Genomic DNA, 23,213 nt, shown 5'->3' on the forward strand with positions numbered 1-23,213 from the left:
CAGTCACTGTCCATAGTGATTTTGGAGCACAAGAGCATAAAGTCTGTCACTGTTTTCATTTTTTCCCCATCTATTTGCCAAGAAGTGATGCGATTGGATGCAATGATCTTTGTTTATTGAATGTTGAGTTTTAAGCCAACTTTTTACTCTTTTCTTTCACTTTCATCAAGAGGTTCTTTAGTTTCTCTTCACTTTGTGCCAATCTCATCTGCATATCTGAGATTATTGATATTTCTCCTAGCAATCTTGATTCCACCTGGCATTTCACATGATGTACACTGCATACAGGTTAAATAAGCAGGGTGACAATATACAACCTTGATGTACTCACATCAAGGGAATAATTTGGAACTAGTCCATTGTTCCATGTCCAGTTCTAACTGTTGCTTCTTGACCTGCATACAGGTTTCTCAGGAGGAAGGTAAGGTGGTCTGGTATTCCCATCTCTTAGAGGGTACAGTGTTTATTTCTCCAAATTATAAGAATCTGACTTGTTTGTAAAAATTTCAGAAAAGTATACTCAATATTTTCTAATAACCTATAAGGGAAAAAAAGCTGAGAAAAAAATGGATATATATGTGTGTGTGTGTGTGTGTGTGTGTGTATAAACTAACAGCATTATAAATCAACTATGCTTCAGTTTTAAAAAACTTGAAAAAAAAAAAAAAAGGAATTCCAAGCAAAGCAGCCTAATCTCCACTTCACGATTGTTGATGGCCATTTCCCAAGATCAGGCTGGGTGCCCACAGTACTCAGATCTGAAAGGAAATACTCAGGATGGAGACTGAGCCAGGGAACGTGGAAACACCACTTTCCCTGGAGACATGTGACAAGGGGTTTATGAGTTAAAAACACAAACATCCCATGTTCTGGGCTCCCTCCCCAGCCTGGCTGCCTCCTTGCATGTCTGGAATCCCCCTGAGGCCTTGTAGATCCTTTAGGTTACCCTGACCCTAAGGAAGAGATGGTGGTGACCTTGGTCCTTGTGCAACCCAACCTCCGAGATATTCCATAGACCTCAGTGCTGAAGGGACAGCTTGAAGGGCAGCTGATGGACCCAGTAACACCCCCACAAGAAGCCCTCTTCCACCCACCGGCCTCCTTTCTGTTCCCCAAGCTCACTCCCAACCCCAGAGCCTTGGTACTTGCACAGCCCTTGGCCTGGAAAACCCTTTCTCGGGCTCTTCACACCACTGACTCCTTCTCTGTACTCAGGTCTGAGCTCATATGTTCCCCTGGACCACCCTGCCCCAGGTTGCCAACCATCTCCGACACCATCACATCATCCTTTAGGGTTCCTTTACAGCAAAGTTTTCTTATGCTTTGATTGAATAGTCTATAGACTCTCTTTTCCAGCGAGGATATAAATTCTGAGGACCAGAATCTTCTCTGTCTTGGCCACTAGTCAATTCCTAGGACTTAAAACAACTCTGGTACACTGTGGGTGTTTGATAAATTTGGGGGAAGGATGGAAAGAAGGAAAGGAAGGAGGGAGGGAGGGAGGGGGAGGCTGAAGCCATCAATCTTCACAGCCCAGTTCTCATGCCTGCCTTACCCCATGTATCCATCACCTTATCACCTGTCACCAGTGGCTACTGGATCTGTCTCCACACCAGCCACCATTGATCCTCTTAACACCCTGAATTATTCCGAGGACCCAAATGAGTTTTTCTTTCACTCACTCCCTCTCATCATCTCACAAGTTATTCCACTCTGCCTGGAGCCACACACCTCCCTTACTCTGATTAACTTTTAATTAACCTTCAGATCTCAGTTTAGACATGATTTCATTCAACATTCAGTTAGCAAAAATCACTCAACGAAGTTATCAAATGAGAGAATTTTTGGTGATGAAAGAAGCGCTTTTACTTTAATCTTATGCCTTTTCTATATATACTGTTTGAATTTTCTAACTACGTACATATATTCTTTTAGTTTAACAGGGGTTATCTGAATACGGAATAATGGATTGCTTCTTATTTTCTTTGTAACATTTCTCTGCTTTGAAAAAAGATCCTAATAAACGTACTTTGTCAATGTCAGTACCACAATGACTTAATTATTACAGCTTTGTTTTATGGTTTAATATCTTACCAGAAGCCACCTTCCTGACTTCTTTCATTCACTCTACTATTTTTTCATAGCAAATTGCCTCCAGCTTCCATTACCAAATAGACTATTTGATCACCTGGAAAGAAATGATAATTTTACCCTATTTTTTATTGTGTATAACTCTTAATTTTGTTTTATTCCTCCTTGTACTGGAGCTTGTAGAACCATGGTACATAATAGAGGCAATTGTGGGCATTCATATCTCATTCTTGATTGTAATGGGACTATTTCTAGGGTTTGACCTTTGAAAAGGATTGATGGTTTAAAGGAGGTGCCTTCCTCATAGGAAAGAAGTATTCTACTATTGTTGGAGCCAGAGATGAGCCCTTAGTGTAAACTTCTCTGCAGGATGGGGCTTGTTGTCACCCCAAATCCAGTCCCTGTAATTACACTTCAACACTTCAGGAAATCTCTCTCGGGTCTCCCTATCATTTCAGAGCTCTTTTTGGGGTCCTGAGGTCTGTGAGTTCTCACAGTTGAGCTCCCTATGTTCTCTATTTGAGATCCCCATCACCTCTCACCTGTAAACACTGGTCTGTCTCCTAGACCAACCACAACTGAACCCTCTCCTGGGGTACACATTCCTGGTTTCTGCTTCTCTCAGCCCCCGTGTCTTAGCCTCAGCTGTACCAGGACAGTGCTTATCTCTGTATCCTGACTTCATCCTTGCAGGGTACCTGTTTTCAGCATCTCTCTGGGCTCCATCCTCTGCAATTCATGGGCAAGTCCAATCCCATCCTTTATTTTCCTTAGATTTTACTGATGTGGGGAAATACTGATGAGAAAATATAAGTGACAATAAGAACAGCAAAATCATGATTTTTAGAAAACTATTTGTGTGTTACAGCCTGGGGGGGTGCGGGGAGAAGGCTGGAAGGAAACATACAGAAATGCTAAACAGTGGTTATTTCTGGGAGCTGGCAATATGCTACTTGTACGAATGGCCAAGTTCACTTTTTGATGAGTGTATGACTTATGGTGCCAGCAGCTTCATTTTCAGTGTGGAGTCTTCCTCAGGGAAATTCTTGATTCCCTTTCCTTTTATATTGCTTTTTAAAATCTCATCATGGCACCAATGTGTCTCTTCTGGTCCTAAAATACCTCCCCAAGCCAATGGTACAGATAGCTATCATTTATTGAGTTCTTACTATGTGCCAGGAACTATACTAAGTGCCTTACATCATTGCCTGATTAAAAGAGTTCTGTAGAAAATGCTGAGTACAGCGCCACTATCACAGCCTCAATTAATTCTCATGACAACCTCATGAAGTCATTATTGTTATTACCTTCATCCTGTAGGAGAAGAAGAAATTGAGATTTGGAGAGGTGATTCGCCACAGGTAGCTCAAGTAACGTAGAGCCAGGTGGGGACTTTGGCCAACTAGAGAGCTCACATCCAGTCCAAAGGGGCAGAGGGGCTACTGATGCCCAGTTGCTGGGGATTGTTTTCACAGGGACATGTGGGACAGAGCGCACTATTGTTTAAGAGAAGCTGCAAATCAGATTTTCCTGAGACATCTCCTGAATTTTGAATTGCAGCGATACACTTAACTTATAAAAATATACAGGACTTCCCTGGTGGTTCAGTGATAAAGAATCCACCTGCTAGGGCAGGGGACATGGGTTCGATCCCTGGCCTGGGAAGATTCCACATGCTCAGGAGCAGCTAAGCCCATGAGTCACAACTACTGAACCTGAACTCTAGAGCCCAGGAGCCACAACTACTGAGGCCCGCATGCCCGAGGGCCCATGCTCGGCAACAAGAGAAGCTACTGCAAAGAGAGTAGCCACCTACCTCCAAGTCTCCCCAACTAGAGAACGCCCTTGAGCAAGCCCACATGCAGCAAATATGACCCAGCACAGTCAAAACTAATTAATTAATTAATTTTAAAATAGTAATAAAATTTAAAATCAAAATACAATAAAATACTACAAGTGAAAAACCGAATATAAACAAACAAACACACCAAACAGAACATTCTGCAGTCCATATTTGCCCTAGATGAACATTATCTGCTTCAGAAGCGCCAGCTTGGATTAAGTTCTGCAGCCCCAAGAAGGCCCAAATTCCTATTTGCTTCCCACTTTTGCCGCCGCCCGCTCCCCCCACCCCCCGACCAGTTTGTACAGTCTGTGTCTGACTCTTTGCAACCTCGTGGACTCTAACACACCAGGCTTCTCTGTCCATGGGATTCTTCAGGCAAGAATGCTGGAGTGGGTTGCCATGCCCTCCTCTAGGGGATCTTCCCAACCCAGGGATCAAACCCACACCTCTTATGTCCCCCGCATTGGCAGGTGGCTTCTTTACCACTTGAGCCACCTTGGAAGCCTCCTTAGGTAAACAGTCAATAATTTTGGCTTTGCTGTCTCTACCACAACTACTCAGCTCTGCCATTTTGGCACAAAAACCATAAACAAACGGGCATGGCTGTGTTTCAATACGATTTTATTTACAAACTCTGAAAGTTGAATTTCATCTAGTTTTTTTTTAATGTGTCATGAAACAACATTCTTCTTTTGATTTTTCCGACCATTTACGTATGCAAAAACCAGCCTCAGCTCGTAGGCTGCACAAAACAGGTGGTGCGATGCTTTAGACCGCTTAAAATTCTTGACCGTTTCTCCAGGAGCCACTGGTGTTTGCTGGCTCTGCGTCCTAGTTTCAAGCTGCCTTAAGCCACCTTAGGTAAGGCCCATTTCAGAAGCAGATGCGGGCATGTGTGTAGTTCTCTAGTCCCGTTTCAGTAGTTTTCACATTTAATCTTCAGCTGTTTCAGTAGTTTTCACGTTTAATCTTCAGCTGAACTTTTCCTTCCTATGAAATCTTTTGTGGAGAATGTGAAACAGCTATTAATAGGTGGTCCCACAACCACTCTTCTTGCCCTGCCCGGTGGCCCCTGATGTAAATCCTGGAAAAAGCATAGTGGATGGAAAAACCACCATCCTATGGTCTGGTTTATAACAGTGGATGGACCATGAAATGGTCATAGAGCCATCTGGCAAAGGACTTTGCTTACAACTCTAAAATGTGTTGAAGAGAGTGAAGTTCTGAGTAGTGATTATGAACTTGGCTTTGGAGTCTGAAAGACTTATATTTGAGTGTGCCACTAATAACTGTGTCCTTGGGAAAATCACCTACTTTATAGATTTCCTCATCTGTAAAATAAGGCTCATAACACCAGGTACCTCACCAGGCTGTCTTGAGTGCTAGAGAGGATAAAGCCTGTAAAGTGTTTAGAACAGCATGTGGCATACGGTAAGTGCTTCACGTGTATGACTTATTCTGATTTGTTATCCAACCGAGTAGAAGAAGATGGGACTTAAAAACAAATAGCAATCTGTGGATGAAACTCTCAAATCCAAACAAGAAAAAGGAAGGCCTTTTCTCAATATCAGGCAAGGAGTTCTGAGTTTGTCCTTCTTCCAATAATTTCTTTGAGTCTTCAAGCCTTCTCTCCAAGACTCCCCTTCTTGCTTCTGAGTCCCTTCTCTGTCGGGTAAGTGGAGACTCAGAACCAAGAGAATGGGCTCATATTGCAATGCATTTTCTGTGAAACGCCTCTGGCTTGGAGCATACTTGTAATGTGGGTTGAATACATGGCACTCCTCAAGACAAGGAAACAACCTAAATGTCCATCAACAGAGGGATGGATAAAGAGGGTGTGGTATGTATACACAATAGGATGTTACTCAGCCATTAAAAGGGATGAAATAATGCTGTTTGCAGTAACATGGATGAACCTAGAGATTCTCATACTAAGTGAAGTAAGTCAGACAGAGAAAGGCAAATTCCATATGATATTACTTATATGTGGAATCTAAAATATGACATAAATGAATTTCCATGAGGCAGAAATAGATGCACAGACATACAGAATAGACTTGTGGTTGCCAAGGGTCGGGGTCGGGAGGGTGGTAGAGAGAGGGATGGATTGGGAGTTTGGGGTTAGCAGATGCAAACTGCAACATACAGAATGGATAAACAACAAGGTCCTACTGTATAGCAAAGGGAACTATATTTAATATTCTGTAATAAGACATCATGGAAAAGAATATGAAAAATTATATATATATATATATACATATAACTGAATCATTTTGGTGAACAGCAGAAACTAACAGAACAATGTAAATCAACTACACTTCAATAAAATAAAAATTTAAGAATGTGCATGGCACGGGACTTCCCTGGTGGTCCAGTGGCCAAGACTCTGTGCTCCCAATGCGGGGGGCCCAGGTTCAATTCCTGGTCAGGGAACTAGATCCTGCATGCCACAACTAAGATCCTGTGGGACCAAATAAATAAATAAAATGTTTTTAAAACTGCATAGCGCTCCTATTATTATCAGGTAATAATAGACATAGTGTAATGGTAAAGCCAGATGCAAATATTGACTCTTCCCTTCTCCAGCTGTGACAACACTCTCTCCTCTGCGATCCTGCATTGGCTCATCATCAAATGTCAGTGTGAATAGTCCCTACCTCCTAGGGTGGTGGATGAGAATAAATGAGAAGAATGTAGGTTTCAGCTCTGTGCCTTGCTCACTGGAAGCACTTCAAAGGTGCTGGCCATTATAATGATGCGTCTAGAGCTTTGCAAAAAATTATCTTACTTCATATATGATCTTATTTAATTCTTACAGTAACTACTCTGAAAACATAAGCCCAGCTGCGTGTGAATATAAGCCTTGTCTGCGGTCCTCGACACCACCTGGCCCCTTACCTCCACGCCATCTCTACGGGCAGAGACAAGAACAATAAGGCATAATTTCACACTGTGTTGTGGTGAGAAGTTCTGAAATTGTTTGTCATTTATGAGAACTGGCAGAGCCATTAACTGCCCCAGAGACTGGCTAATTGGCTGGTTAGCAAACACCCACGATTATCAAACACCCACAATGAGTTAACTCAGGCTGATGGCGAAGGAAGAAAAGGGAATAGAATGCTGACCGTCATTTCCCCAGGATATACCCACGCAATTCTGTCCTCCTGAAGGAGTGAGCCGCACAGCAGAGCCCAGCAAGCTGTGGTTCCAGGCAAGGGGATCGTCAAAGGGGACTATCCTGTGTTATCTCTCAGGGAGAGTGGGTTACTCCAAATCCGTGCCTGGAATCCACACTGAGGAGTCAGCAGACCTTGACTGCGTTCTGCCTCACCGCTTACGCATTTGAGCGCAAGCACAGTTTTGTTTTGTTTTTTAATTGGAAGATTATTGTTTACAATGTTGTGTTGGTTTCTGCCATACAACAACTCGAATCAGTCATAACTATATATTAATATATATCCCCTCCCTCGTAAGCCTCTCTCCCACTCCCCCCAAAAATATTTATTTATTTGGCTCCTTGAGGCTTCGTTGCAGCATGAGGGGGTCTTAGTTCCCCTGACCAGGGGTCAAACCCAAGTCCTCTGCATTGCAAGGTGGATTCTTAACCACTGGACCACCAGGGAAGTCCCTAAGCACAACGCTATTGGCCAGTTGCTTCATCTGTAAAATGGGAATAGAAGTTTTTATATATAAATATATATATACACACATATATGCCTACACACTGGGTTTCCCTGGTAGCTCAGCAGTAAAGAATCTACCTACAATGCAGGAGCTATAGGAGACACCTGTTCGATCCCTGGGTCAGGAAGATCCCCTGGAGGAGGAAATGGCAACCCACTCCAGGATTCTTGCCTGGAGAATCCCATGGGCAGAGGAGCCTGGCGGGCTACAGTCCATGGGGTTGCGAAGAGTTGGATGCGATGAAGTGACTTAGCATGCACATACACACACACATGTATATTCCACTTTCTTTTCCCCTTTCCCCTCATTGACTGGGAAAAAAATAACAGCTCTTATGATGAATGCTTATGCTTCCTAGCTCTTTGCCCTTCAAAATAGAACCCAGGATCATGCAAAATCTAAGCAGAAAGTTACCGTCTCCAGCTTTATTTATTTTTTTCCTCTACTAATCTCCTTTTTGTGACCCAAGAAGGATACTGATGGACCCACCAAGGCAGAGCCCACAAGTCTGTGGGAGAGAAGCCCCAGGTTGGGCCCAGGTGCTCTTTCTGCCTCCCCTCCGCCGACTCAGGGCCACACTTGTTTCCACAGGGGCTTTCCGAGGCGTGTGCAAGAAAATTGATCACTTCCCTGAAGATGCTGACTACGAACAGGATACAGCTGAGTATCTCCTGCGTAAGTTCCCCCTACTTCCAGGGTCCCCCTGGTGGGAGGGTGGTGAGGAGGGGTGCCCTGTGGTCACCCAGCTGTCTTGAGTTTGAGGCTCCCCAATACCTAGCCTCAGAAATGGATATGTGCAATGAAGCTTCAGGAAAATCTTTACTAATAGACAGAGATATCCAGGCAGTTCTGATATCTGAGTATCTTTCATTTCAAGGAACTAGAAACAGGAAAAGAAAAGAAAAAAAAAAAAAAGGTGAATCAAACCTCAAAAGTTCTTTTTAGTCCACTTATGAGAAAATCTAAGGGTTTTCTTCAACTTGAGTGCAAGTTTTCACCTGCCCCAGAGGTTGGATTTGAGGTGCTAATGGGCCAAGTGCTAAGGGGTAAGGTGCTAATGGATGAAGTGCTAATGGGCAAGGTCCTAAGGGGCAAGGCCTGGGAGAATAAACGTAAGCCAAGGTTCACCCTTCTTCAGTTCCAACAGCATTGGGGCAGGGCCAGTATCTGCCGGTAGATTGTCCCAAGGTCAGTAACCCTGATATGATGTGGAACTGTCATGAACACAGAATGCAGGAGGCAGTAGGGTATGCTGGGCAAGGGCTCTGGATTCTGGTCGACCAGGGCTTTTCCTCCGCTGACGCCCTACTAATTAGGTTAGATCTGGGCCAAGTTGCTTTACCTCTCATTGTAAGACCAAACACTGTAGCACTCTTAGAGGAAAACAGAGGCAGAACACTCTTTGTCATAAATCGCAGCAAGATCTTTTTTGACCACCTCCTAGAATAATGAAAATAAGAATAAACAAATGGGACCTACTTAAACTTAAAAGCTTTTGCGCAGCAAAGGAAACAGCAAACAAAACAAAAAGACCATCCCCAGAGTGTGAGAAAATATTTGCAAACAGAGCAATTGACAAGGAATTAATCTCCAAAACATACAAAGAGCTCATGTAGCTTAATATCAAAAGACAGAAACAAATGACACAATCAAAACATGGATAGAAGTAAACCTCTCTCTAAAGAAGACACACAGATAGCCAACCACCACATGAAAAGATGCTCAGCATCACTAATAATCAGAGAAATGCAAATCAAAACTGCATCATCAAAAAGTCTCTCACCGTTCTTTATAGTCAGCAATGAAGACTATAACGTCATCCATTCCACGGGGTCACGAAATTAAATAAGCTGATGCACATTACACTCCGCCTGAAACCATATGTGTTGGCTCCTTTTTGTGGCATGGGATGAACAACAGCCAAGGCCAATGGCAGCCAAGGGCCTGACATTGATCCTGGCACAGAGAGAATTGGAAACAATGTAATTTAAATAGAATTTCTTCAACAGGGAGCCTGAGTTTCCTCAAAGGGAAATTTTTAAGGCACTAACTAATTTACTATTAGAGAGTGTTAAATGCAACATTTTTTTAAAAACTACTACAGTAATATCAATAAAAACTTCAAGAAATTGTGGTTTTCTGATTATGCCTGTAACTCATAACTCAAGCAGAGTGTTTTACAATTAAAATCAGTTTTTGTTCTACTCAAGCTTTCTAGTCTGCAGAGGGGCTGTGGGTATTCATATGAGCCTTTAATCACATAACAATATAAGTGGTGCTGGGGGATCACTTTGAAAGAAACAGACACTTCTAAGCTAAATTTTAAAACGTAAACATATTATTTTTCTTTTTTCAACTACTTGGATTTGTCCAATGCTGCCTAGGGTTTATATGAGCAGCTCAAAAAGATCTGATGTGGGAATAGAAGCCCCATTTAGAGAGGGAACTTGACCAGAGTTTGGGGGATGACATAGAGTATTAGTACTGTAAATTCCTCAAAAAAGGATGATGCTAAAGCCATCACAAGTGGGGTTTTACCAGAATACCTAAGTTTTTATTTTTCTTCCCTATTTTGATGTTTGCCCTGCTGGGGATGAAGCAGAACAGTGATTTCTATTTCAAAACTTGCAAAACTGATTTTAAATTCTTCTAAGAGATGCACCTCTTTTCCAACAAAATATATATCTCCCTTCTTGGAAGGTGAGGGTCCCCACCATCAGCCACAGAACCAGGTTAAGAAGGGACCGTCCCAAGCACACAAATTTCCTGCTGGGAATTTTGGAATCCCTGACCGAGTCACTTGGGGCCAGGGGTCTCCAGTCTGTCCAGCCCCATGCTGCCAGTTCCTGCTGCGACCACACCCCAGGAGGATGGGAATCTCCACACTGATTTGTCTGGTCTTTCTTCTTTCTCATATGTGGTTGGGGAGGTTGCAGCTTAAACCTATACCAGAAGGTTTACTAGTCCACAGGTCCTGTTGACTTGAGCAGTGGTCCCCAACCTTTTTGGCACCAGCGACTGGTTTCGTGGAAGACAATTTTTCCATGGACAGCAAGGATAGCAGGGTGGAGGGGATAGTTTCAGGAAGATTCAAGCACAGTAGGGTTCCGGCTCCTATAAGAATCTAATGCCACTGATCTGACAGGAGGCAGAGCTTAGGCATTAATGTGAGTGATGGGGAGCGGCTGTAAATACAGATGAAGCTTTTCTCACTGGCCCGCCGCTCACCTCCTGCTGTGCAGCCTGGTTCTTAACAGACCACAGATGGGAAGTGGTCCAGGGCCTGTAGGTTGGGGATCCTTAGACTAGAGAAATCCCTAACATAGCACTGGACCTGGCCAAGCCCTGCTCAGACTCCGAAGGTGAAATTACCCTGGAACAAGCTTCCCTCCCCACTCTTAGGACCACAGCTTAGCCCCATATAGATTAGGAAGGAGAAACAGGGAAAGAAGACAGTAAGACCTCTTTAATTGTCCTGAAGCCAAACAAAAACCTTCTTGTTCATTTAGATAAACCAAACCCAAGGTTGGGAATTCCCTGGCGGTTCATTGGTTAGGACTTGGTGCTTTCACTGTTGAAGCTGGGGTTTCATCCCTGGTGAGGGAACTAAGATCCTGCAAGCCATGCATCACAGACAAAAAAAAAAAAAACAATGAATGAATCCAGGGTAGACCACCTGACAGGAGAAAGTGGGAGCAGAGCACGTCCTGTGTGAGGCTGGCACCTGTAGCCAGAGTCTTTAGAACCTGCTCTGATCTTGCCTGTGGGGCAGAGATGGGATCTGGCCACCGCTTGGTTTCCAGATGGTTCCCACCCCACAAAGGAAGCAACTACTTTCCCACATCTCACAGCCACACATCGCAAATACACACAACCAACGCTATTCAGTAGCTTCCAACGTTCAGATCATCTCCTTCGGGCATAATCACGCTGCAATCATACTTTGAATTTTTTTTTTTTTTAATTGTTTTTAAGGTGCTCTCCTTTAATCAGTTGAACTCATCACATTGAATATTCCAGCAATTCCCATCAAGGACACAATGCAAACGGTTGCTTTAGAGATTTGTGCAAGAGTTCCTAATGACTGCTGGATATCACTGGGGGTAGACCCACTCCTAATATTTGTGGGGTCCAGGGCCAACGTTCATGTGGAAACTCATAGGCCATGTGGGTCAATATTTAGATGCTATAAGTAAGCTATGCCTGCCAAAGACCCCAGAGCTTACTTTCCAGGATACCCCTTGACATGGACACTAGAGGAACCAGGGGACCCGCCCTGCCTCCTGCAAGCCTATGTAGGACCCCACATGTGCAGGGCAAGCCAGGCCTAGCCCAGGACTCCTGAACAGTGACCGACCGGCCTGAAGCCAGGATGAGAACTGATCTAATCACCCTCCAGGGGTCAGGACAGCCAGGACCCCTCCCTTCATGCTTCAGGTCTCCTATCGAGGTTTCTAAGTAGTTTGAAGCCCCTCCCAAAACTTCCCCATCACGAAGGGGACAGTTACTGAGATCCTGGTCTGCCCAGACCCCAACACTGGGTGACTTGGAGTGGTCATCCCTAAACAAAAGCTAGAATTTTTTTCCTTTTCTTTTTTTTTTTTTTTTCATTTATTTTTATTAGTTGGAGGCTAATTACTTTACAATATTGTAGTGGTTCCTGGCTGGATACATGTGACAAGTGCTTGGGCCTGGTGTACTGGGAAGACCCAGAGGAATTTTTTCCTTTTCTTCTTTTCATAAAGAGAATATACCCTAGTTCTCCTCCATCAGACTTCCCAGGCAGATCCCAAATCAGCTACCAAACTTGCAGAAAACTTTTTCCCTGAAAAAAACAAGACAAAACAACAGCAACAACAAAAGCAGAGGCCAGCCCGCTGCATTTGGAGCGTGCGAACCACCACTTTGTAGCAATAGGAAGGGCTGCTGCTGAATCTGTGAGAAAACCCCCAGCGGCGTGAAGTTCCGATCACTGAGCTTGAACTTCAAAGTCACAAATGCACTGACCACCTTTTTCTGCTGCCCTACTTCTCCTGCACATGCACCATGATTTTAAAGATGCTACTGTCTGCTCAGCCACTAAGCGCCAGGCCCTCAAGTCATTCTCAACACCTCTTTCTATCACATCCCCCTGTCAGTTCTTTAGGATTTGCCTGCAAAATACATCCTGAGTCTCTCACCACCCATCTACAACCGAGTCCATGCCACGGTCAGCTCGAATCTGGGTTCTTACAGCCCTTTCAGCCACACCAGCCCCGCCTTTTTAGAGCCCCCACCTGGACCCATGCTCTGCTCTATCTTGGAAGTCTTCTTTTTTTACATAAGTCTTTGACAGTCACCTTTATCTCATCCCCCCCCCCCCCGGTTTTATTTATATATAACTGACATGCAGTGCTGTATAGATTTAAGGTATACAGCATCATGGTGTGACTTACATACATCATGAAATGATGACCACAGTATGTTTAGTGAACATTCACCATCTCGTATAAACACAAAATTAAAGAAGCAGAAAAAAATGTGTTTCCTTGTGATGAGAACTCTTAGGAGTTACTCTCTCAGTTTTTAATATATAATGTCCAGCTGTGTTAATTTTATTTACCATGCTGCACATTAAATCCCTAGTACTTATTTTTTCTTATAACCTGGAAGTCTCTACCTTTTGACCACCTTCATTTCATTCCCCCTCCGCCTAGTCCCCACCTCTAGTAACCACAAATCTGGTCTGTTTTCCTCTGAGTTTGTTTTTGAAGTAGATCTGACCTACAATTGGGGCTTTCTTGGTTAAGAATTGGGGCTCAGCTGGTTAAGAATCCACCTGCAATGCAGGAGACTCCAGTTAGATCCCTGCTTCAGGAAGATCTGCTGGAGAAAGGAACAGCTACCCACTCCAGGATTCTGGCCTGGAGAATTCTATGGACTGGGGTCCATGGGGTCACAAAGAATTGGACATGACTGAGTGACTTTCACTTTTTGACCTACAACACTATGTTGGTTCCTGTTACATAACAAAATGATTTGTTATTTCTATACATTTCAAAATGGTCACCATGATAAGTCTAGTCACCATACCATCTTGAAATTCTTAGTAATTTTAGAACAAGAAGCCTTGCATTTTCATCCTGCATAGGGCCCTGCAAATTAGGTAGCAGCTCCTACCCGTCATCTCTGTTAGAATGTAAGCCCTGTAAGGGTGGAACCTTAGCTCTTTTGTACCTCAGTGAAGGCAGAATAATTCTGGCCCAAGTATTCTAGGAAATACTCTAATGCTGGTTGGGTAAATACTGGGATCCCCACCTGAAAGCCCCTTCTGCCAAAACCTTAGGGCCTCTTCGTGATCCAGCAACAAGAGCTAACACACTTGTTTCAAAGACTTGCCCTGGGCCTCAGCTAGCAGCCCCTTTTTCCCCTTTGAAGGGCCACACCTGTGCCCCTTGGGGTGGTTAAACATTTCTGCCAGTATGCCAGGACCCAGCCGAGCCCCTGGCATTTTGTATGTGCCCCAAAGCCTTGATGAATGAATATCTAAATTCACGTGTTTATCCAGTGACTAAATAGATATTTCATGGTCATTGCCAGACTCAGTACTAAGCGAATGTACGTGTGTTTTGGGAAAGAGAGCTTGTGATCTACCAGGAATCCCAGGATGCCCTGCTGGTTACCTAAATTGCAGGGCCCGGGGCAAAATGAAAATCCTGGGTTTCTGGTTCAAAACACAGGCCGCAAATGCTGCTTCCCTTCTTCTGCCTTCTCTCTCTCCACCTGTCATGGTGTCTTTTACTTGCTATGTAATGTCACACTCCCTCCAGCATGAGGACTCTCAAGGATGCCCAGGGCTTGCACCCAACCCTGATTCTCCCCGTGTCCATGGCCAGGAGCCAAGGGTGGCAGTGGTCACTGGTTGGGATGGGGGAGGGGGCAGCTAGGAACCACCCCAAGGAGAACGGGAGGTAGCAATGTGGTGGGGAGTGGGATGCCACGTGAGTCGAGGTTCGAAGCACATGACGCATGCTCCATTGGCCCATCAGACTTATTTGAAAAACACACATTCAAAGATAAGGCTATTATGCATTTCAGGATGATGACTACAGACCATTAACCCCAAGCCCAGGGTGTTAGATGTAGACTCCTCCTGCTCACGTGCTGTCCTCCAACCAGTCACCCCCACGCCCATGGAGGGGGAATCCCAGGGCTGGCTGGGTGCAGGCAAAACCCTCTCTCCTTCTCTCCGCAGGGGCTGTGAGAGCCTCCAGCGTCTTCCCCATCCTCAGTGTCACTCTGCTCTTCTTCGGCGGGCTCTGCGTGGCAGCCAGCGAGTTCCACCGCAGCAGACACAATGTCATCCTCAGCGCGGGCATCTTTTTTGTCTCTGCAGGTGAGCATCTTGGCCTCTGCCCGGAGAGCATCACAGACACCAAACCCGAGCCAGGGCCAGAAGGACAAAGCCATGCTATTCAGGGTTCCCTCCAGGGAAGGGGCAAGACAATGTTCAACCTGTGTGCTAAGAGAACCAAAGGCTTTAATAAGAACCAAAGATGCTGACAATCTAGCTGGAGAGTGGACGGAGGGAAGATGAGGAGATGAGGTACTTAGGTCAGCTCAGAGATGGGAGAATGATTAATAAGAGTGTGCCTTGTATGTCTGCTCAGAGTGGGCAGGGAGCATGTATGGTGTGTGTAAGGCGTGACCCGAGAGATGAGTCCGGTGTGTTGCAAAGGGGTCCAACTTTCTGTTCACTTGGTTATGGTCATACACTATCTCTGGCCCTGTGAGACCTGGGTTTGCTGGTCTCTATTGGTCACAGCTCTTCAAGCCCTCAAATCCTCAGGCTGTCCAGAGCATCTCTGGGAACAACAGAAAACCCAGCAGCCTCAGATGATCTCAGGGAAGATCTTATCAATAGCAGCCCTGACTGGAAGGTGACAGAGAGTGGTAAGGAGGATGAGACACTCTCGAGAACGGGTCCTGTTTCTGCCTCCTCTCTCCTTCTTTATCTCCATCCCTCCTCCACCCCCCTCATCTTCCTCCCTTTTGGGTTTCCACGCCTCCATCGCTTTACAGTCTTTCCCCACCCCAGCCTTCAGTCAGTACCATCTGAATGAAATGCTTTAGAGATAAAAAGAGGGAAGAGAGCTTGACTCTTTGATGATAACCTCCAAACTTTAACCCCTAATGGCAGAATATTTACTGGGGTAGAAGCAGATGGGGGCTTCCCAGGTGGCGATAGTGCTAAAGAATTCGGCCGCCGATGCAGGAAATGCAAGAGATGTGGGTTTCTATCCCTGGGTGGGGAAGACCCCCTGGAGGAGGAAATGGCAACCCACTCCAGTATTCTTGCCTGGGAAACCCCATGGTCAGAGGAGCCTGGCGGGCTACAGCTTATGGAGATGCAAAAGAAACAGACGCGACTTAGCAACGAAACAAGAACCACAAAAAAAGAATAGCTTGGATTTGAATTCTGGCTAAACTTGTGGGGCCCTGGGAATGTTACCAACTCCCTGTAGCTTGATTTCCTCAAGTGTGAAATGGGGGGTAAAAGTACCAGTACTTATTTCATAGGGCTGTTGGAAGGAGGTTGAAAGTAAAAAGCACAATATTATTTTCTAGCAAAGTAAAAGCAACACAATAGTTCTGAAGTTGGAAGCCCAGCCCCCTCTAGGATCTTTCTGTTTCCTCCCTACTCTTTTCCCTTCTTGGAAGTGGGGAAGGTGGACGGAATCCAGTGCTGAGTGCCTGGGAAGCAACTTGAGCCACAGACCATCTTGTCAGAAGAAGATCAACCTATGATCTTATTGAAGGCGACACTCCATGTGGACAGACGCTAACAGCTGGCACATCCAGGGCCTTGCATTGCTTTGGGGCCCGTCCTGGTTGCCGGGGCCCCTCCAGACCTCCCGGTCTCTGACTGGCCCAGAGGATTGTTGTGCTGGCATGAGGGTTTCCTAAACAGGAGAAGATCATTATTTTGTCCCCCAAGGGGATTGTGAAGGGAGAGTGTGTCTCCAGCAAACGTCTTGTCACAAGGGGCGTTGTGAGAGCCAGCAGGTAGAATAGACCCACGGGAACCGGGGAAAACGAGGGGCAGCAACAAGGCCCGGAGGGGGAGCCAGAAGCTGGGGGTCTAATCCTAGCTATCCTGCCTCCACTGACCTCCCTGGGGACCCTAAAGAGCCTCAGTTCTTCCACCTACAAAAGAAAAGTAGGATTCAGCTCTCTTGAAGGCTCTTTTTGCTCAGTTGTTCTGAGGTTCTATGATTTCTGGCAAGCAGTCAACAACCCTTTATTGAGTATCTACTATGTGCCAGGAAATGGGCATTATACTCAAGACCATGGGCTCTGAAGTCAGGCTGCCCGGGGCAAATCGTGGTTCTACCACTTCCCTGGGTGGTAACCTCAGGCAAGTCTCTTAACCAATCAGTGCCTCAGTTTCCCCATCTGAAAAATGGGGGTAATAATGGCTCTACCTCTTAAGCCTGCTCAGAGGAGTAAATAGTTAGTATGTGGAAACTGCCTAGAACTGCATCTAGCTGGCAGTAACTGCGGGATGCATAGTGCGTGCTAAGTCACTTCAGTCATGTCCGACTGTGACCCCATGGACTGTAGCCCGCCAGGCTCCTCTGTCCTTGGGATTCTCCAGGCAAGAATACTAGAGTGGGTCACCATGTCCTTCTCCAGGGGATCTTCCCAGTCCAGGGGTCAAACCTGCATCTCTTATGTCTCCTGCATTGGCAGGCAGGTTCTTTACCACTAGCGCCACCTAGGATGCACAATAGCTGGCATTATATACGTTGTACCATTTAATGCTCATGTTGATTCAATTCAACAAATATGTACTCTGCTGTTGCTTTGGGTCAGGCTCTGGGCAAGGAGATAAGACCAGAGCAATGAACAAGCCTAGCTAGATCTACACTCAAGGAGCTTTTAAGAAACAGTCCAGGGTTCAAACTCCACCTTTGCCATTTCTCAGGGCTTCCCAGGTGGTAAAGAACCTACTTGTCAATGGAGGAGACTTAAGAGACACCGGTTCAATCCCCGGGTCAGGAAGATCTCCTGGAGGAAGGCATAGCAACCCACTCCAGTATTTCTACCTGGAGAATCCCATGGACAGAGAAGCCTGGCGGGCTACAGTCCAAAGGGTCGCAAAGAGTCGGACACAACTAAAGCAGTTTAGCACAGACACACACGCCATTTCCCAGCTGTGTTGACTTGGGAAGTTATTTATCTTCTCTGTGTCCCAGTTTCCTCATCTGTAAAAGAAGTTTTTTTGGTTTTTTGTTTTTCTTTAAAGCAGGACTGTTGCAATGATTAATTGAGATCATGCACGTAAAGACTTTGCACAGTGCCTGGCATATCATCAATGCCCTAGAAATAAGTGGCAACTTGCTTGGCTTGTCACCTCCTTCAGCCTGCGATGACATCCGAGTATATCTTTGAGCTTCTTTTTTTTTTCTTTTTTTTTCCCAGCAAGACTTCTTTCCAGAGCTTCTCAAACTTTGCCACCAAAATTTCCCTGCAGGCAGAGGAGAGTGAAAAATGTGGCCCTGGTGAGTCAGGGGGCATCACCAGAAGCTGCCTTCCATGAGCTGAAATGTCTTTGAAGTCTGTCTTCCATTTATACTTAAAAATTCATGTGGATTCTGCTCTCTTCTCCTTATTATATCCATGTTCATTTTAATATAAAAGAATGTGTCTTCCCTACTCATCTTCAAGCCAAACTGACACTCCAGAAAGAGGAGCCGTTTTTTTTTTCACCCTGTGGTTTTCTGCAGCTTGACACAGGGCTGGCCGTGTCAACCCCCATATGAAGAAATAGCTCAGTGATTAGAACCCGCTGCCTACCTGCTGAGTGCCTGTGCTGGGTAAAACCAAGAGGAGACAGAAGAAGCAGCACCTGACCCTGCCTTCTAGGGGACAGTCCTAGATGGAGTGTGGCCAGAGGTCATATTCAAAATAGGAATCCCTTTAATGCATGAGCACCAGCCAATCAGAACGGTAGCACTGCAGTAGAATGGAATGGCCTTGCTATGTCAAGCTTTAACCCTTTGTGCAGATGAGCCTATTTGCAGGGCAGGAGTAGAGATGCAGATGTAGGGAATGGACGTGTGGATCTGGGGTGGGGGGATGAACTGGGAAATTGGGACTGACTTATGTGCACTGCCATGCATAAAGCAGATAGCTAGTGGGAACCTACTGTAGGTTCCTACTAGCTCAGTTCAGTGCCTGGTGGTGACATAGATGGGTAGGGGTAGGAGGTGGAGAGGTCCAGGAGGGAGGGGATATATGCAGGCCTATAGGTGATTCATGTTGTTGTCCAGCAGAAACTAATACAATATCGTAAAGCAACTATGCTGCTCAGTCGCGCAGTCGTGTCTGACTCTCTGCAACCCCATAGACTGTAGTCTGCCAGGCTCCTCTGTCCATGGAGTTTTCCAGGCAGGAATACTGGAGTGGGTTGCCACTTCCCACTCCAGGGGATCAAACCCATGTCTCTTGGGTCTCCTGCATTGGCAGGCAGATTCTTTACCACTAGTGGGAAGTTCCAAAGCAACTATACCCCAATTAAAAAGAACAACAACAACAACAACAAAAAACTTTAACTCTTTGGTTGCTGGACTCTGGGGAAAACTTGAGGATCCCCAGGAAGAGTATGAGGCATTCAATGGTAGGGATACTCAGCAGGCCAGTTGAAATGGTTATTTACCAACTAGTACTGGGAACTGTGTAGTAAAGAAGCAGCCTGCCAATTCAGGAGACGTAAGAGTCTTGGGTTGGATCTCTAGGTCCAGAAGACCCCCTGGAGAAGGGCATAGCAACGCACTCCAGTATCCTTGCCTGGAGAATCCCATGGATGGAGGAGCTTTGTGGGCCACGGTCCATAGGGTTACAAAGTGTCAGACATGACTGAAGTGACTTAGCACGTATGTACTGGGAACTGTAACAAGGGACAACTTCCATTTAGAGGCAGCCTGGGTTTGTAGGCTAGGAGACTCCAGCCGATGTACAAGCCTCGCTGAGTCATTACTGGTATAAGGCTCAGATGAGGCCCTTAAAGCCAAGAGACACAAAGACATATCATCAGCTTTGGACAATCATGTGAGTGAAGCAGCCACAGACCCTCAGGTTCTTTCATTCCTTCTTACTACTCCCTAGAGAATCAATTTCTCTCCAAGCGACTGGGCAGCTCTTTCCAGAACTATCCTGTTGGCACTTGGGGACACCAAGTCTGCAGACCTTGCCTGCTGGGGACAACAGCTTCACGTTCCCCAATTTCTGATATTTGAACAATAGCTAATTTAAAACATTATTGTATCCCCCTGTGCAGACAAAAAGATATAGTTAGTTACTGTCCCTTACCCATGGATCATTCTTTCTCCAAACTGCAGCTCCAGGCCCAGAAATACCCACTGGGCAGCCCTATTTGGACTCTCAATAAGCACTTCTAACCCCACCCTTCTTCTCTAAGCCTCTTCTCTCTGCTGCCTCTTATTGAGGCTCAAGCCGCCATCAACCTTCCCATCATCCAGGCGAGATTTCTACTCTAAGTTATTCTCAACTCTGTTGTCAATAGCCTTTCATCTCCCGGTGAGCCAGGAGCTGTTCAGGACTTGCTCAAACGTCACCTTGTCTCAGGACAAAGTGGCTTAGTCATCCTCTCTTTTTGCTCCTGAACCAATTTACACGTGTCTCTGGTGGAGCCCTTACTGTATTCTGCTGTCATTGCATTTACATGTCAGTTTCTCCTACTAATGGTGAGGAACTCAAGGGCAAGGATCTGTATCTTGTTCATTTTACCATTCTCATGACTTAGTGCCAAAGACTAAGTTTTGATGGAATGAATTGTTTCTAAGGGAAAATACGTGCACTCTGAGTTCTTCTGCACTTGTTGGAGGAGTACGGTGTATTCTTGAGCTACATACTTCACACCGGAAACGGATCAGCAGAATTTCTCATTTCCCGAGAGACAGACCCTGCAAGAGGAGTTCAGCAGCTGGATTTCCAGCCACAAATCCATTCTCCTCTCTCCCTGTCATCTCCACATTTTCAAAATAAATAGTTCAAGCCTAAAAGTGACAGTTACCTCTGAGGTTTATAAAGGATGTATTTTTCTTTCCCCTTCCCTTAGGGTTAAGCAACATCATCGGCATCATAGTTTATATATCAGCCAATGCTGGAGACCCTGGGCAACGTGACTCCAAGAAGAGCTACTCCTATGGCTGGTCCTTTTACTTCGGAGCCTTCTCTTTCATCATCGCGGAAATTGTGGGGGTTGTCGCCGTGCACATCTATATAGAGAAGCATCAGCAGTTACGTGCCAAATCCCACTCGGAGCTCCTGAAGAAATCTACCTTCGCTCGCCTTCCACCCTACAGGTATAGATTTCGGAGGCGGTCGAGTTCCCGCTCCACGGAACCCAGATCCCGAGACCTGTCCCCCATCAGCAAAGGCTTCCACACCATCCCTTCCACTGACATCTCAATGTTCACCCTCTCCCGGGACCCCTCAAAGATCACCATGGGGACCCTCCTCAACTCCGACCGGGACCACGCTTTTCTACAGTTCCACAACTCCACGCCCAAAGAGTTCAAAGAGTCGTTGCATAATAATCCGGCCAACAGGCGCACCACGCCGGTCTGAACTGACCTCGGCCCTCTGCCCTCCGCCCCAGCACAGCCCGGGGGGAAGTGGACAGAGGAGTCTCTGAGGCTGCATGGCATGGTCCTCGTGATGGTATTACTTTTTACAAAGAATGAAACCAAATGGACTCAGCCCTCTCCCACACTTCGCTCCTCCCCCCCAGGTCCTTACCCGTCCATCCCTTCCTCCACTTATCAAGCCAATCCCATGATGTCGTTTCTCTCTGTGTGTATCTGTGACAGATGTTTTCCTCTCTTCCTTCTTTACTGGAAGGACCTCCTCATTCTTCCCTCCTTGGGAGAGGACTTTATTCAAAGTCACGAGTGGTGGCTGGGGGAGGGGGGGGCGGTGTGGGATCTCCAAACCCCCAGGTGTGTGCACAGGTGTCCCCATTGTCCACTCATGCAAATCTCAGGCCACTTAACCGCCCAAGTGGCCCGGAGAGAGGCATTCACCTTTCCGTGTTAGAATAACATGACCAGAAATCAAAGATGTCAGAGCCCCGAAGCAGCTAATGTAATAAGCACTCATGTATTAAAGGTTTTGCCTTGTTGTAACTCACGGAGCTGGGGTGCTTTGTTTCTTCTGGGGAATTCCTACACAAACTCACTGCCCTGCCCTCAAGCTGACTCATGTCCATGTTGAAAGCTGAGCTTTGCTCATCCATACTCCAGTCACTGGGAAGGATCCTCCTTCCCCTCTTGAGGACAGCAAGGTGCTCTCACCAATGGCAGAGTCTGTAACCCTCACCTGAATCCCCAGAAGCTACTGGGGGCAAACATCTGTTCAGAAATCTAGCTCTGGTACCCAGTAGCTCTAGGAACTGGGGAAAGTCCACCTGACCTTCAAGCCTCAGCCTTCTCATCTGTAAAATGGAGCATGGTACAGTACTCTCTTCGACGGAGTTGTGAGGCTTAAATAAAACATGTCGTGTAAAATGATTGCTGCTGCTGCTGCTGCTAAGTCGCTTCAGTCATGTCCGACTCCGTGCGACCCCATAGACGGCAGCCCACCAGGTTCCTTCATCCCCGGTATTCTCCAGGCAAGAATACTGGAGTGGGCTGCCATTTCCTTCTCCAAAATGATTAGCACATTACACATAATCAGTATGTATGCTTTTTACCTTATGGATGAATTCTAGGTAGAATGAGCATTATCTGAGTTTGGGCTTCCATAACAAATATATAGATCAGGGTGGCTTAAACACCAGACATTTATTTCTTGCAGTTATGGAGGCTGGGGTGTTCCCAATCAGGGTGACAGCAGATTTAGTTCTTGGTGAGGGCTCTCCTCCTAGCTTGCAGACAGTCACGTTCTCACTGTCCTCACATGACAGAGCCACTAACTCCATCACAAGGGCCCACCCTCATTAAGAGTTTTCCCGATTTCTCAGTGGTTAAAAAAAAAATCTGCCTGCAATGAAGGAGATGGAGGAGGTATGAGTTCGATCCCTAGATCAGGAAGATCCCCTGGAGAGAACCCACTCCAGTATTCTTGCCTAGACAATCCCACGGACAGAGGAGCCTGATGGACTACAATCCATGGGGTCACGACTGAGCATGCACACTTGAGCCTGAGCTTGATCCCTAATTACCTCCCAAATGCCTCATCTCCAATGTCATCATTTTGAAGCTTGGGGCTTCCATGTGTGGATTTGGATGGCAGAGAGGGATCCCATTCAGTCCACAGCAAGCATGACTGTAGGAAGACTGAAGCCAAATGGGAGGGAGTCTCTTTTGGGGGGTAAGGGCGTACTTTGCACAGTCTCTGAGGAACTCAGGGGAGTGAAGTGGAAGGACATTTGAATATTTTGAATATTCATCGGAAAACACGAGAGATGGATAGCATCCCTGCCTGAAGTGACTCCTGGGGTGAGTGTGGCACACACCAACTCATCACACCGCCATCCTACTTCCAGCTCCAGCCACTCAAGGGGACAGAGTTATGGTCAAAGGCG

The 23,213-nt window shown here is 45.9% G+C and overlaps 1 protein-coding gene and 1 non-coding gene across 2 annotated transcripts in view; both read left to right on the forward strand.

Moving 5' to 3' along the window:
- Positions 1-21,256, forward strand: part of CACNG3 (calcium voltage-gated channel auxiliary subunit gamma 3) — a 96,211-nt gene extending 74,955 nt beyond the window's left edge. Inside the window, exons 2-4 of the mRNA XM_065924512.1 lie at positions 8,213-8,296; positions 14,856-14,996; positions 20,745-21,256. Of these exons, the coding sequence (XP_065780584.1) occupies positions 8,213-8,296; positions 14,856-14,996; positions 20,745-21,256 (737 nt within the window). The remainder of the gene's footprint in view (positions 1-8,212; positions 8,297-14,855; positions 14,997-20,744) is intronic.
- Positions 6,298-6,370, forward strand: TRNAG-CCC (transfer RNA glycine (anticodon CCC)). Its single transcript has one exon. It is a non-coding gene; the product is annotated as a tRNA-Gly (tRNA).
- Positions 21,257-23,213: the final 1,957 nt, after the last annotated feature.

Source organism: Muntiacus reevesi, chromosome 2 (genome assembly GCF_963930625.1).
Source record: "Muntiacus reevesi chromosome 2, mMunRee1.1, whole genome shotgun sequence".
In the NCBI taxonomy this organism is placed as follows: domain Eukaryota; kingdom Metazoa; phylum Chordata; class Mammalia; order Artiodactyla; family Cervidae; genus Muntiacus; species Muntiacus reevesi.